The following is a 13,866-nucleotide window of genomic DNA, read 5'->3' on the forward strand; positions in this document are numbered from 1 at the left end:
AGGTGTATAAACATGTACTTTATTCATTAAGTTGCTTGAACATCATATTTATATCTAATTGCTCTGTAAATGTGTGTCATTTTTTTGACTACCAGATAGTAGTAAAGTTAATACATTTTTGAGAGCCTCATTGCTTAAGAAAGCTTAATTTTACAAATAATCATGCCGTACCTGAGGCAGCACAGCAGTATCACCACATTTCTAGGACCTTGGTTTTTTGTGACAGAGCCATTTTTCTCTAAAAGTGGAGACCTGAAATAAACACGTGCAAAGATAGACCAACGGAAATTGTTTATTTTCTTTTTTTTTTTTATTATCTTTTTACATTATTTTTTAACATAAGAGTGGGCATGGTCATTTTAAAATAGAATGTGTAAGGCCTGCGGTTGCACAGCTGTCTTTCAGCCTTGTAAAAGTCATTCATTATGTCGCTTGCTATTGAAAATTGTTATTTGTTATATTATTTTAATTTATTATCATAATCATAAACACAATAGTTTGTAGAAAAAAAAATGGTTTACTTGCGCATTGAAAACTGAATAGTAAGTGCTCTAAAATAGTATAGTCCTAATATATATAAAATAAAAAAAGGTAGAAATGTGGTCCTATGATGTCTGCAAGCTGAGACACAGAAACTGCTGTTACATGTGGCTCTGCAGTTGGATATTGCTTTCCTATTGTACATTATGCCGTATTATTCTTAGTTCCACTAAATACCACAAATACCACTACATGGCCTAACCTATTACTAGATTATATTACAACATATTACAAACAGATTTACTTTTCTTTTCAGTAACAATAATACTTCTCCACTCAATCGTCATATTTATAAGGTTTTTATTTTTATTAATGAATGGCATCATCTAGGGATAGGTTTCAAACAGCAACCTACACCATGCATATGATGAAGGAAATACATTGTACCATCAAAAATTTAATCTGGGTACAAATGTGCAATCAACAACAGAAAGAATACAATCAGCAATCAACTGAGTTTAGTACTGTCACCCAAACTTTCCAAAGTGTTCAGTGTGGGGTAATATCTTTATTATCTGTTATTCTTTAACAGTTATTGTTTTTATTTATCTGTATCCATAAACTCATGATGCATCAAGATGCTGAAATACACTCCATAGGGAGATGTACAGTTCTATGACATCTGTGCAAATATGCTAGCTCACTGTTCGATCATCCAATGTTAACTCATCTCAATGGAAGAAAAACAAAATCAACAACCAACAACCTACACAAAAAAAGTAATTTAATTACATTACTCAAATTACTTGTAATGCCACCAAAACTGGATTTTGCTTGTAAAAATGAAATTACAGATTAAATCTCTAATTGGAATGCTCTCTAGTAAACATTACTGAGAACATCTAAAGATAATTTGGCCTTCAATAGTCATGTAGCTTTTCAGTCACAGGGCAGCGCTGAAGCGTTTTTGTTTTTTTGTGTGAATGTTTCCATATATCTTTATGTGGGAGAGAGAGCAGGATAAAGAGAAAGTATATTTATGGAGAAAAAAAAAGGAACTTGTCATTTTTATAATTTTATCATTCTATTGTCAAATTTACTTAGCCAGTGTTTGAGTGTGTTTGTGTGTGTGAGCAAGCTTTATTTAGCTTATGACAGGTATGCAAGCTGTCACAGTAATGAATCCCTTTTTTATTTTTGTTTTTATACTTTCTTACCTGTCTCCTCTTAAAACTCATTAAAATCTACATTAATTAAACAGTTCTCAGTTATTAATAAATAGTCTGTCACAATTTGAGCATCCCATTTTAAGTTTCTTCTTTTTTGTATGTCATTCTTTTTGACACATTTCACACACTTTATTGGCTGTTTGTGATATTCAAACTGTAGAAATATTTGAAATATGTTATAGTATATTAATCTTGGCTGTTGATATCCTGCTGCTCCATTATCTCTGGTTCTTCTTCAAATGCTTGGTTCTCATAAATGTGTTGTGTCTGGATATCCGGGTCATAATACACACGGTCTGATGGATGTCCAAGAGCTGCTGTCATAAAGAAAAATCAAAAACCATGAGACATCAGTATATAGATTATTATATAGTACATATACAGATTAATCCAGCATGACATTGATAATGACAAAGGGCATAGGTTACTGCTGAATTTATGTATTCATATATTGTGTTTAATTTATTCATTATTCTGATACAGCATATTACCTTTACCTTTACAAAACAATGTTTTTAGTGTTACTGCTGAATTTTATGTTTTTCTGGAATTTTAATTTCTGATTTTATTGTCTTTTTCTACATTTGGTTACTGTTTGGTATCACACACAGTCCTTGGTTCCAAGCATCAGTACTCAATAGTAAGTGTTGCTGAGTCTCCAGCTGAGTAGATAAGATGTAGATATTGGATTGGTAAAACTTTATGGCTTGGTTTCACAGACAGGGCTTTGATTAAGCCAGGATTAGACCTTAGTTCGATTAGGACATTTATGTAGCTTTTATAAACAATGGCAAGATGCTTTCAGTTAAAACTGCTCAAGCATGCATTTTAGTCTGGGACTAGGCTTAAGCCTCATCTGTGAAACCAGGGGTCAAAGTCCTTTGTTAAGATTAGAACACTGCACTATTTGATGATAACTGAACTGAGCTGGACGATAACATCACTATTCCCTTTCAAAGGCATGGTTTTGACACTATAGAAATGCTCCTTGTGATCCAGTGTCTGAAGGACGTGTGCCAAACGCCTTTCTTGATTGGATACTGCCGTCAGGTGACGTCACAGGCCCGCCGGCTGAGAACACGTCATCAGCCTCTTTGTCTTCAGGAATCCGCTTGTTTGTGTATGTGTATCTCAAAGAAAAAGAAAAGAAACAAAATGAGTGAACGCAAGTTTAAAAAATGTGTGCCTCCATGTGAGAGATATATCACGTTCCCAACTGGCTCTATTTATGGGGAAAGGGAGCCAGGTGTTAGCGCCCCATGGTCCAGGACCCACTGCTGTCGAGGCAGTGCAGTGTTTAGGATAGTGGGGCTCGCAGATTCCCTTTCTCAATCCTCTGTCGCTAGTTCCGAGGCTCTTGCGCCGAATCCGAAAGCCTGCTCTCCGGCTTATGGTTTGGCGGAGAATATGCTGCATGGCCACTCTAGTTCAGAGAAATTAGACGTGATGGGAGTTGAGGCGGATGTATTATATGAGCCAGCCTCCTCATCGTCAACCATGTACAGGGAATTACTACACGTGATAATTACTACCTGCTATTTACTACCCACGCCACCGCCAGATTGAGCTTAGACTGGATGGTGGACAAACAGGAAAGCGCTCCAGGCAGGCTAGACGAGTACTTCCTGGCGGGTTATAAACGTGTCCCCGGCGAACCTTCTATTTCTCTCCACAGTGAGGTGTTAAGATCTTGAGGAAATCCTTTCTCAGTCCATGTGTTCCCTCCCAGCAAGTCCAACTATGTAAAAGGGTTGGAGGAACATGGGTATACAAAAATGTTCTGGATGGAGGAATCACTGGCGGGTTACCTCTCATCTGGCGCGGCATCTTCGTGAAAGCCTCCCGCTCCTTCTAAACCCTTCCAATTTACATCTAAACTTGTGAGCAAGGCGCACACGGTGACGGGCCAAGTCGGCGGTGCCATGAATACCATGGTGATGTTGCAGGCATACAAAGCTGACTTCCTGAAGGACGTTAACGCTGCAGGGGGTGTGGCACCAGACGCGATCGAAGATCTCCTCCACAACACTGACCTTACCCTGCTTGCTGCTTTTGTTGCAAATTTTGGCATTTATGGCTTAACCTATCGAGGCTAAAGGAGAAGGAGAGATCATTCCTCCTTGACGCTCTGGTTCCAAATTTCAACTTTTGGCACCGCTGTTGAGACTGTAGTCCAGAAATTTAGGGAGGCAAGGGTTAAGTCGGTGGTGTTCAAGTGCTACTGTAAATTCCCCGCCGCAGGCAATGTCCTTCAGTTCCCCCTTCTGAGCCTGTCGCTGGGTCCAGTTGGTGACAGGAGCAGAAAGTGAGTATGGCCGCTAGAGCTCCGCCTTAGAGAGGTCGGGGATCCAGGTGGCAATCTGGCTCAAGAACAAGTATGGAGGTCTAAACGCTGAGAGTCCTTTTTGGTGTTTTTCTCATCCTCTTTTTCTTTTAATCCCCTTTTCTTTTTTTTCCCTCCCCACCCCTTTCTGGGTGTTGGGGTTCAAGAGGTTGTTTAAAAAAAGAGAAAGAATGTAAGGGAAAGCATTTCATTCCCTTAAAAGAAAGAGATTACAATACAGGGGTGTCTGTGTTGGTTCTGGGTACAGTTAAAAATGTTTTCTTTTAAAATGAATGATGGATGATATCGCTGTCTCTTCACAAATAAAGAGTACATATACAGGTTTATTTTACATCCATCCCCAACTATTGCATTATGTTCAGGGGAACGATACAAGGTTATTGGCGATTGATATCTTTTTGCTGTCACTTCCCAGTAGGGGGTCACTTCCCAGTAGGGGGCACTAATGACAATGCAATGCTAGACGAAGAGATCTGGGCACTCTTTTTCAGGCAGAAGGAAATGAAACAGTTTTTCCGAGATTATACAGTGATAAGAAGCATGTTTACTCCTTCTGCACATGGGCTAGTTCACATAGGCTTAGATAACATCAGATGAGAAGATGGGAAATATCGCTTCTCGTATTGCACTTCTTCATTTACTGCCTTCTGGAACTGTGCGTGCGGAAGTGAAAGTGATATGCTTATGTAACGGCATTGACAAGAGAGGACGAGAATGCCTTGCATGCAGCTCTTTTTGCACAAAATGCTCAGTTTACATGTGAAAACGTTGAATATGGGCTATTCCACTTGTAGAGTCCTACTTCATGATCTGTTATCTCCCTAGTTCTGTGAATACAGAGATAGAAGTAACATCTGTGGATGGGATCAGGAAGATGGGCAATGCCACCTCTAGTGTCCCACCTCCTTTCCTACTTGTTAGGGATGAACACAGAATGATATACTCTTTCTGCATTCATATTTGTAATAGAAAGTAGAAGTATTATGTTCTAGGGCATAGTTGGGGAAGATGGGCTAATCCGCTTTTCATCTCCCACTTCCTCACATGTCGCCTTTCCTTTTATATCATGGAGATGAAAGCATATGCTCCTTACTGGTTCGCATATGTAGGGTTGCCAGACGCAGCTGAAAGAAGATGGGCTATTCTGCTTCTTGCGTGCCACTTCTTTAGTCATTGTCTGACTAAAGTCTGACTTTAGTCATTGTCTTCTCCACCTATCACCACCTCATTGGTTGTCTCTTCAGGTTGAGCTCCCTTATTAGGGAAGGGTCAAGTTAATGCTTCACATGGTTAGAAGGGCCTTATGTGCTCACTGGGGAAGAGAAGGAGGATGTGTAAGCTACAGAGGCACTCCATCCTCTCACCATCTATTTCAGGAAGTACTTGCGAGCTCTCTTGTAAGCTATTCGGTTGACCAAGAACCATTCTATTGCCATCCGTGCCCCCCCTCTTCTCCCACCAAGGGTGGCGAGGGGTAATATTGGAGGTGTCGACTTGAGTGCACCAGGGTGTGATAAGCTCTCTGGTCAATAGGTGCATTGTGTGGCAGCGTCTTGGCTACTGCTAAGAGCTCACTGAGAGACTTACAGCACAGTGGGCAGGCGTTTTGTCAGTATGGAGCAGTGGGTATTTAGTTCCCATAGTGTCAACACCATGACGCAGTGCGAGTTCCCTGAGAAGGGGAACGAGACACTGTGTCGCGTTGCCATACTTCCGGCATTACTACTCATCTTCCTTCAGACAACATGAAGCTAATGACATGTTCTCTAGGCACCCCTTATATAGCAAGCCAGCGTGCCTGTGACATTACCTGGCGGCAGTAGCCAATCAAGATTGGCGTTTAACACACGCGCTTCAGACACTGGTTCACAAGAAACAACAACACCATTACACACCTTCTCAGGGAACCGTTATTACAGTCGTAATCCAAGACGTTTTCTACAGAGCTTCTCAGGGAACCGTTATTACAGTACATTACGGCAGGATTGGTTCACAGCCGAGGAGACCGACGTTCTCGTCAGGGCCGTAAAACACAGAGAAGTGACATTGTATGGGTGTTTGTTGTTGTCTCTAGCTGTCTAGTGTGTGAACTTTGTTGTGTATGTGGTTTTTATGTTCTGCAGAGCAGGAACCTGCTGAAAATCAGTTTTATACTGAGCCAGGCCCGATTGTCCTTAATCTTTTCCTGTTTTAAAAATATAAATAAATAAATAAATAAAAAATGGGGATGGGAGAAACCCACCCAAATAAGCTTCGGTTAAACAGGCGTATAATAATTTGGGTAAATGTGTAAGCTAGATTTATGCCTATTTTTTCACATCTTCATGGACACCACAATGATTTCCCTCGTGTGGAATATTTTTCCTTGTAATTATGTATGGTTTGCAAAAATGGCAACTGCTGCGTTTGTGCAGATGAGAGAAGCAAAGTGCGGTGCGTTTTTGCTCACCCTCAAAAAGTGACAACTTTAACATGCTATATAAAAATATCTGTGGGGGTATTTTGAGCTAAAACGTACTCGGTTACTAAAGTAACCTCGGTTCTCTCTAGAAGAGGGAACGAGTACTGCGTAATATCTTACGCTAGAGGAAAATCTCTTTTCTGCGAGATATTGAAGCCAAAAAATTATCCTTAATTTTGTAATAATGCAAAACGCGTTGCGGCAGCATGCAGACATAGGCGAGACAGCTCGCGCACCCATTGGCTGCCCTGCGGCAACTGCAGCAGCCTATCGAGAGAGGCCCCTCATGACGTCCACTACGTCACGTCCCGCCGAAACGGGTGTGGCTTAGGCTTATAAATATAGCTCGATAGGCTGATCGAATCTGGTTTTTCATCACCGAAGTGAACAAGAGCGTGATGCATGCACGGCAAGATACGCAGTACTCGTTCCCTCTTCAAGAGAGAACCGAGGTTACGTAAGTAACCGAGTACGTTCTCTTATGAGAGGTCTCTCGTACTGCGTAATATCTTACGTTAGGGGAACACAATGCAAAACGCTGTGCGTGCTGAGATCCAACACCAAAGTCCCAAGGGCAGGTGCCCGGGGCTCATATAGTGCATGATCACCAGGGACTCGCAGAGGGTCCGGGAAAGAGGGGCTAGAACAGCATCATTTCCGTAATAAGTAGCGTCCTATTAGGAAGCATTTATATCAAGTGTTCCACACAGTCAGGGCGAAACTCGGCCTGAACTGATGAATAATAAGGGTCCTATTAGACCGAAAACAGCTTAGCCTGCAAGGCGGGAACTTCTAGGTAATAGAACCTAATAAATGTAGACGGGGAGGCCCAGCCTGCCGCCGTACAGATATCTTGCAAGGCAATCCCGCTAGACCAAGCCCACGACGAGGCCATGCCTCTCGTGGAGTGCGCTCTGACACCTAATGGGCACTGTAGGCCCTTAGAAGTGTAAGCCAGCGCTATAGCATCAACTATCCATCTGGATAGGCTCTGTTTCGACGCGGCCAGTCCCTTAGAACGTCCGCTGAACGAGACAAAGAGCTGCTCCGTCTGTCTGAAAACAGATGATCGAGACACATAAGCCCTTAAAGCTCTTCCTCATTAGAGACCGGCAAGGCTGACAGGGAAATCACCTGTGCCCTAAACGGTGTGTTGAAGGATTTAGGAACGTACCCGTGCCTTGGTTTGAGTATGACTTTCGAGTCATTAGGCCCAAACTCCATACACGTCGCGCTCACTGAGAGCGCTTGCAGGTCCCCTATACGCTTTACCGAAGCGAGAGCCAGAAGCAACACCGTCTTGAGCGACAGGTGTTTGATATCTATCAACTGGATTGGCTCGAATGGGGCACCTTTCATGGCTTCCAGAACCGTAGAAAGGTCCCACACGGGGACTGAGGGAGGTCTGGGAGGATTTAACCTCTTAGCTCCTCTAAGGAAGCGGATGACCAGGGGCCTCATTTATAAAACTTTGCGTAGGATTTGCGTCATAAGTGGCATACGGATGAAACATAGGACGTGCGTACGCACAGAAATATTCGGATTTATAAAACCGTGCGCACGCACATCCTACGCAGTTTTCCCTTAATAAATCACAATCAATTCTAAATGTAGCGCAGCTTTTGCGGCTTCATGTCACGCCCATAGTTGCCCATAAATAGTCCGTGAAACGCCCACAAATTAATATTCATCGATTGCGAAATCATGGCAAACACAGAGAGGAAATCAAAAAACATAACTTCACTCAATGTGAAGTAGAAGTTTATCGTTGGCGAGGTGGAAAAGAGGAGAAAAAATGTTGTTTGAAGGGCACAGTGTGGGCATTACTAATGCCAAAAAGGCACTTGAGTGGCAAAAGTTGCAGACGCCGTAAATGCTGTAGCCTCACAACCTCGGACTGTGGCTGAAATAAAAAAGAAATGGTCGGACATCAAAGTCGAGGCAAAAAAGCGTTTATAGCGCTCCATCGCCAGAGTGTGACAAGCTAGGCACTGATGTCGGTTATAATCTACGTGGAAATGGGAAATAGTTCAGCACAAATGTAATTTCTTGCAGCTTTCTGAATGGTTGAGACATAGCCTACGTCATACATTATTTTATCAAAATAAAACAAACTAAAGGCATATAGGCTTTGCATGAATACCATGATTCCGTAGCTGATGAAGAAATTTTTACTATGAAAATAACTTTCCCCAGTGGACAATTAATACATCTATTTATCTATCTATATATCTCCCTAATTATCTATCTATCTGTCTATCTTGCATCTATCTGCTCCGCCAGACGGACACATTGACGAGAATATCAGTTTTGTACATTATTTCGTTCTGTTTACCATATTATTCATAAGGATGAATTGCATAACATGCCAATATTATTGCAGAACATATTTCACTTTTCTTTTCGCAAATATGTGTTCATTTGCATTTCTGTTGTAGCCTAATTTCGTTGGATTTTGTTTGTTTTACACTGCAAATCGATCAAACGGCTGTTCGTGTAGGCTGTTAATAAGACTTGCTTTGTGAAGTCTTCATGTTAGGCTATTTATGAGAGGCAGTATTGCCATTTCTTTTACACAACGGTCTACAGTTTCACACACTTTCACGTGTTTCTTCCATCTGCCGACGGTGTCGCCATTTCTCATTTCACCCGTTTTTGTGCGTACGCCTGGGTGAGAGCTTGCGTGAAGGACCGCACATTTTCCCGTCAAGTTTGCTTTTTATAAATACCAATTATTGCGTAGAGAGCGGCGTACGCCTTCTTTTGTGCGTACGCAACGTTTATAAATGAGGCCCCAGATCATTCCTTCCTAGTGACTGGCCAAGCGTCGGTTTAGTAAATGCTGCTATGGCCGTCACATAGACCTTGAGCATGGATGGGGTTCTACCCTTATCCAGTAGCTCTTACAGGAAGGAGAGAACCTCCATCACCCCACAGTCTGGGGGTGATATGCCACGAGCTGTGCACCAGCTAGAGAACACAGAACATTTCGAGGAATAGAGCCGTCTGGTAGACGGGGCCCTAGCCTGTATGATCGTGTTTAGTACTCCCTCCGGGAGGTTAGCGGTTCCCCTTTGATGGCCCACAGCTCTGGGCGAGGATGCCAGATCGAGCCCTTGGCTTGAGAGAGGAGGTCCCTCCTCACTGGTATTGGCCATGGCGCAGTGCTCGTCAGCTGCATCAGAGCTGGAAACCAAGTCTGGTTCTTCCATAACGGAGCCACCAGTAGCACTGAGCATCCACTTTCCCTGATCCACTCTAGTACCTGAGGCAAGAGCGTGACGGGGGGAAAGGCATAGAGCGGGCAGCGGGGCCAGACGTGGGCCAGCGCATCCCTGCTCTTGAAAAAAAAACTCCGGACAGTGAGCGTTTTCTTGAGACGCAAACAGGTCTACCTTCGCTCTGCCGAATGTCTTCCACAGCAGTTGGACTGTCTGCGGGTGTAGGGACCATTCCCCTGCCGGAACATTGTTCCTGGACAGTCTGTCTGGTCCTACGTTCAGGTGATTTTCCCCTAGCGTAAGATTACGCAGTACGAGAGACCTCTCGTAAGAGAACTTCAAATACACACTCTGGGGACATCAGAGATTTATTTTACATCTTGTGAAAAGGGCATTATACCACCCCTTTCATTTTGAATTACCAATCAGCAGATAAAAATATACAGGAGACCAATGAAACACCATTATGTATTTTTCCCATTAATTAAATATGGAAAATCTATAAATCATAAACATGTAGGCTATTTAAATATATTAACTGACATAATAATAACTCAAAACTAAATATTTGCTGTAAAAAATAAGTAACATATTAATGTGCATATGAAAAAAAAAAACTTTTGTCAACTTTTAGGAGTATGTGGTTTGTAAGTGCTGAGCTGCAATCTGATAAAACTTCAGCAATGCAATGAAAAGTGTTTTGTTGTTCATTTCTATAATAATAATAATAATAATTCGTTACATTTATATAGCGCTTTTTCTGAGACCTCAAAGCGCTTTACATAGATGGGGGAATCTCCTCAACCACCACCAATGTGCAGCATCCACTTGGATGATGCGATGGCAGCCATTTTGCGCCAGAACGCCCACCACACATCAGCTTACTGGTGGAGATGAGACAGTGATGAAGCCAATCAGTATATGGGGATGATTAGGAGGCCATGATGGACAGGGGCCAAGGGGCAAATTTGGCCAGGATGCCTGGGTTACACCCCTACTCTTTTTCGAAGGACATCCTGGGATTTTTAATGACCACAGAGAGTCAGGACCTCGGTTTAACGTCTCATCCGAAGGACGGATTTCTAACACCTACATCAATGAGGAACACAATTTAAAGGACAGCAAATGTTTTTGTGGTAGCCTTTACTCACTTTCTGCAGTTTGAATGTTTGAGTCTAATGTGTTGTGTTGGTCTGCTGATGGGACTGTCGTTACTGTAGTTAAACAGAATGAGTTGTTTGATGGTGATGATGAGGGCTGCTCATCTCCTTCCTCATCAATCTAAACACAAACAGCAACAAAGAATCTCATGTTAGTAAATGCAACATCATCTGTCTGAATAAAGATGGTTCTGTGTGTATTGGCAAAACGACCTTGGATTTGAGGATATTGTATTTACACATGGGACAGGTGGGGTGTTCCAGGAGCCATGGCTCAATGCATTTCTTATGGTATAAATGTCTGTAAAAACAGAATGTATTTCATATTATGCATTTCTTTCATATTTACAAAAAATTAAAACAACTATGTTAAAAGTGAAGTGTGAATTTTTTAATGTTATGTTCTACTGTCTTCTCTGAATGAACCTCTATACATAATACATATACCTCTATAATATGACAACATATTTTATGTTTTATGTCTTCTCTAAATAATATGCTTTGTATGTGCAGGGCACAAAACTCAGACCTTTCATTCAACAGAATCTCTGCTTGATATAATATTCAATGCTAAGCAAGTTACAATAGATAAAATAAATAAGGTTTCAAAATAGTCTCAGCCAATGCATAGAAATTAACATACTATACTGACACTATACTGAAGTTAGAAACGTCTGTAATGTTGAACTAAAATCATATGTGGATTTCCTCATACTGCACCTGCAGGGTAGAACTGTGACCTGTTCATTATGTGTGAATGAGTCAGTGCACACCACACAGCTCGTGTCCTCTGATTCAACCTCCTACAGAAACACAGGCATGATGCTTTTACTCACTGCAGTTTAAATGCTCTCTGAATTTATTTTACCGAACACATTTATTTATTTTAGGATTTAGCAATGGGACAATACCGGGTCACCTGTCCGCAGAGTCCGCACTTGTAACTTTGCTATTGCTTTTTCAGTCACTTTTTTCATCTCCCTCTGCACAGAAATGAATGACAGAACAGAATTAGCAATAGAAAAAATACCTTAAGAGATTTTGGAATGTTTGGAATATATCTGAGTATTTTAGATTGAATATACTACATTTTTGAGTAGATTTGACTCCTACAGTGAACTTAACCTTAACTGAATACTTTACCTGTTGCATACGAAGCTGTCGGTTTATGTACATGCGTTTGATAAACAGGAAAGCGAAGTAGAACAAAGTGATGGCTGTTATTCCAATGAAGGTGAAAGACAGTGCATATGCCCATGTAGCACTGGGCCACAGGCCATATGCATTGGCTACAGCAATCTCTACATAGACGTCTGAGCCATTCTTGATCCGGTTAATGATTTCTGTGCCTAGAATATTGCCAACCATGATGGCAACTATGTCATCAGCATCTGTGGAAATAAAATACTAACATTAACCATGACTGGTTATTTTTGAGATCAACAGCACAGCATCACAAAATATTACTGGATTACAGGGAATATAGTTATCCATCGCTTGGACAAATTTCCATCAGTTGAATTGCAGCAATGCCATATTGATTACTTGCATGACTAAAAAGTGTGTAAAGCATTGCAAAAAGTATACAATCATCTTTGAAAGCAAGTGTAGGTTGTTGTAAAACATCTTCCCTTAAAATTCTACTGGTCTAGAGTATTTGAATAAAGTGTCAATTAAAGGAATAGGAATAGTCAGTCAGAAGATTTTTTATTTTATTTCTGGATTTAATTACAATTAATGGCATTAAACAAAATAGTCTTAAACAGTTTTATTGTGAAAAATGTACTATTTCTATGACTTCTGCACTGTACTATAGATATTATTATGGCAGTGTTTTCATCCACCTATTTTTATGCGCATTTTGGGATATTGCATAAAATGTGCTGGATGGAAACCAAGAATTCTAAAAATGTGCATAAAAAATGTATGCACTCAATTGAGGTGTTCAATTTTTTATCCGATAAGAAGACATGCTCATAAAATATGATTGAATCACAACATTCACCAAATAAATCCCTCAATGTGCAACAAAAAACTGACATGACTTTGTCTTAACAGTGTATGTGTTTGGATAACTGGATTAACCAGCAGACCAATTTCATTGCACAGCATCTCTAATGTTGGTTTGATAATTCTGAAATCCTTGATCCAAATTCTGTCATCAGAATAATTTGGTTTAATTCCAATGCAGAAGCTTCCCACATGACTGCGTTCACCAGGCATCAAAATGCAAGATAACAAGTAATTTATGATGTAAGAAAAAAAGAGCCACAGTGGCTTCCCCAACTGCAGCAACTTCCAATTTTATTACAGCTATTTTGCGTCAATTTCCCAGGAAGTGACAATTTTGTTCTCTTGAACACATGGGTTGGAAACGCTGTTTTGTTAGAAAATGATTTGTGCGATATTCCAATTGTGCACATATGTTAAAAATGCTTATGATTTAATACATCATCAATCTTTCTTCCAAAACATGTTTTTGTCTTACCCTGATTCACTATGGTAAGCCTATTATAATTGTTTATAGCCTATTTTAGACCTGATGGAATGGTTTTCTTGGAAAAATGCGTACATAGGCTGCTATGTCACTCACCCGTGCGTGTCTCATCATATCCATAAATAGAGAGTAGGTGCTACTTTGATGCGTGTATGCCATTTAAAAAAAAAAAGCCAAACACAGGAGAGTGCTGGCAAAATGAGAACGCGACAGAGCTTGTAATAAAATGAGAATCAACTCTGGCTTGGCTTTTTTTTTTTTATTGTTGTAAAAGCGCGTGGAGATGGTGTTTTTATTACTCAAATGGTGAGTAAGTTATTTCTGTCAGGACCACTATTGTCAAATACGATTGGGAATTGCATACAATTAGGATTGGTGGTATGGTTCTGTTCTGGGCAAGAACTCCCTGCGCATCCATGCAGCCTAGCATGGATAAAAGCAGGGAGAGCGGCAATAACCCCCCAAAACAAAACC

General features: G+C 40.9%; 1 protein-coding gene across 1 annotated transcript; it reads right to left on the bottom strand.

Annotated features, from left to right (window-relative positions):
• Window positions 1-1,402: 1,402 nt before the first annotated feature.
• On the bottom strand, window positions 1,403-13,510 carry rnf128b (ring finger protein 128b). Its single transcript, XM_079892470.1, has 7 exons — window positions 13,489-13,510; window positions 12,039-12,286; window positions 11,807-11,878; window positions 11,616-11,698; window positions 11,109-11,196; window positions 10,887-11,016; window positions 1,403-2,026 (listed from the first exon to the last, which is right to left on the bottom strand). Exons 2-7 carry the CDS (start codon window positions 12,261-12,263, stop codon window positions 1,896-1,898), a joined length of 729 nt encoding a protein of 242 aa, XP_079748596.1. The 5' UTR covers window positions 12,264-12,286; window positions 13,489-13,510; the 3' UTR covers window positions 1,403-1,895.
• Window positions 13,511-13,866: the final 356 nt, after the last annotated feature.

This window comes from Squalius cephalus (assembly GCF_949319135.1).
Source record: "Squalius cephalus genome assembly, chromosome: 14".
Taxonomy (NCBI): domain Eukaryota; kingdom Metazoa; phylum Chordata; class Actinopteri; order Cypriniformes; family Leuciscidae; genus Squalius; species Squalius cephalus.

Bases quoted from the DNA above. Each gene is read 5' to 3' on its own strand.
- rnf128b (XM_079892470.1), bottom strand. From the start codon at position 12,263: ATGGTTGGCAATATTCTAGGCACAGAAATCATTAACCGGATCAAGAAT. The intron at 11,879-12,038 runs GTAAAGTATTCA...ATTTCTGTGCAG, and splicing joins GACAGCTTCGTATGCAACAG to AGGGAGATGAAAAAAGTGAC. The intron at 11,017-11,108 runs GTCGTTTTGCCA...GTTTGTGTTTAG, and splicing joins ACAATATCCTCAAATCCAAG to ATTGATGAGGAAGGAGATGA.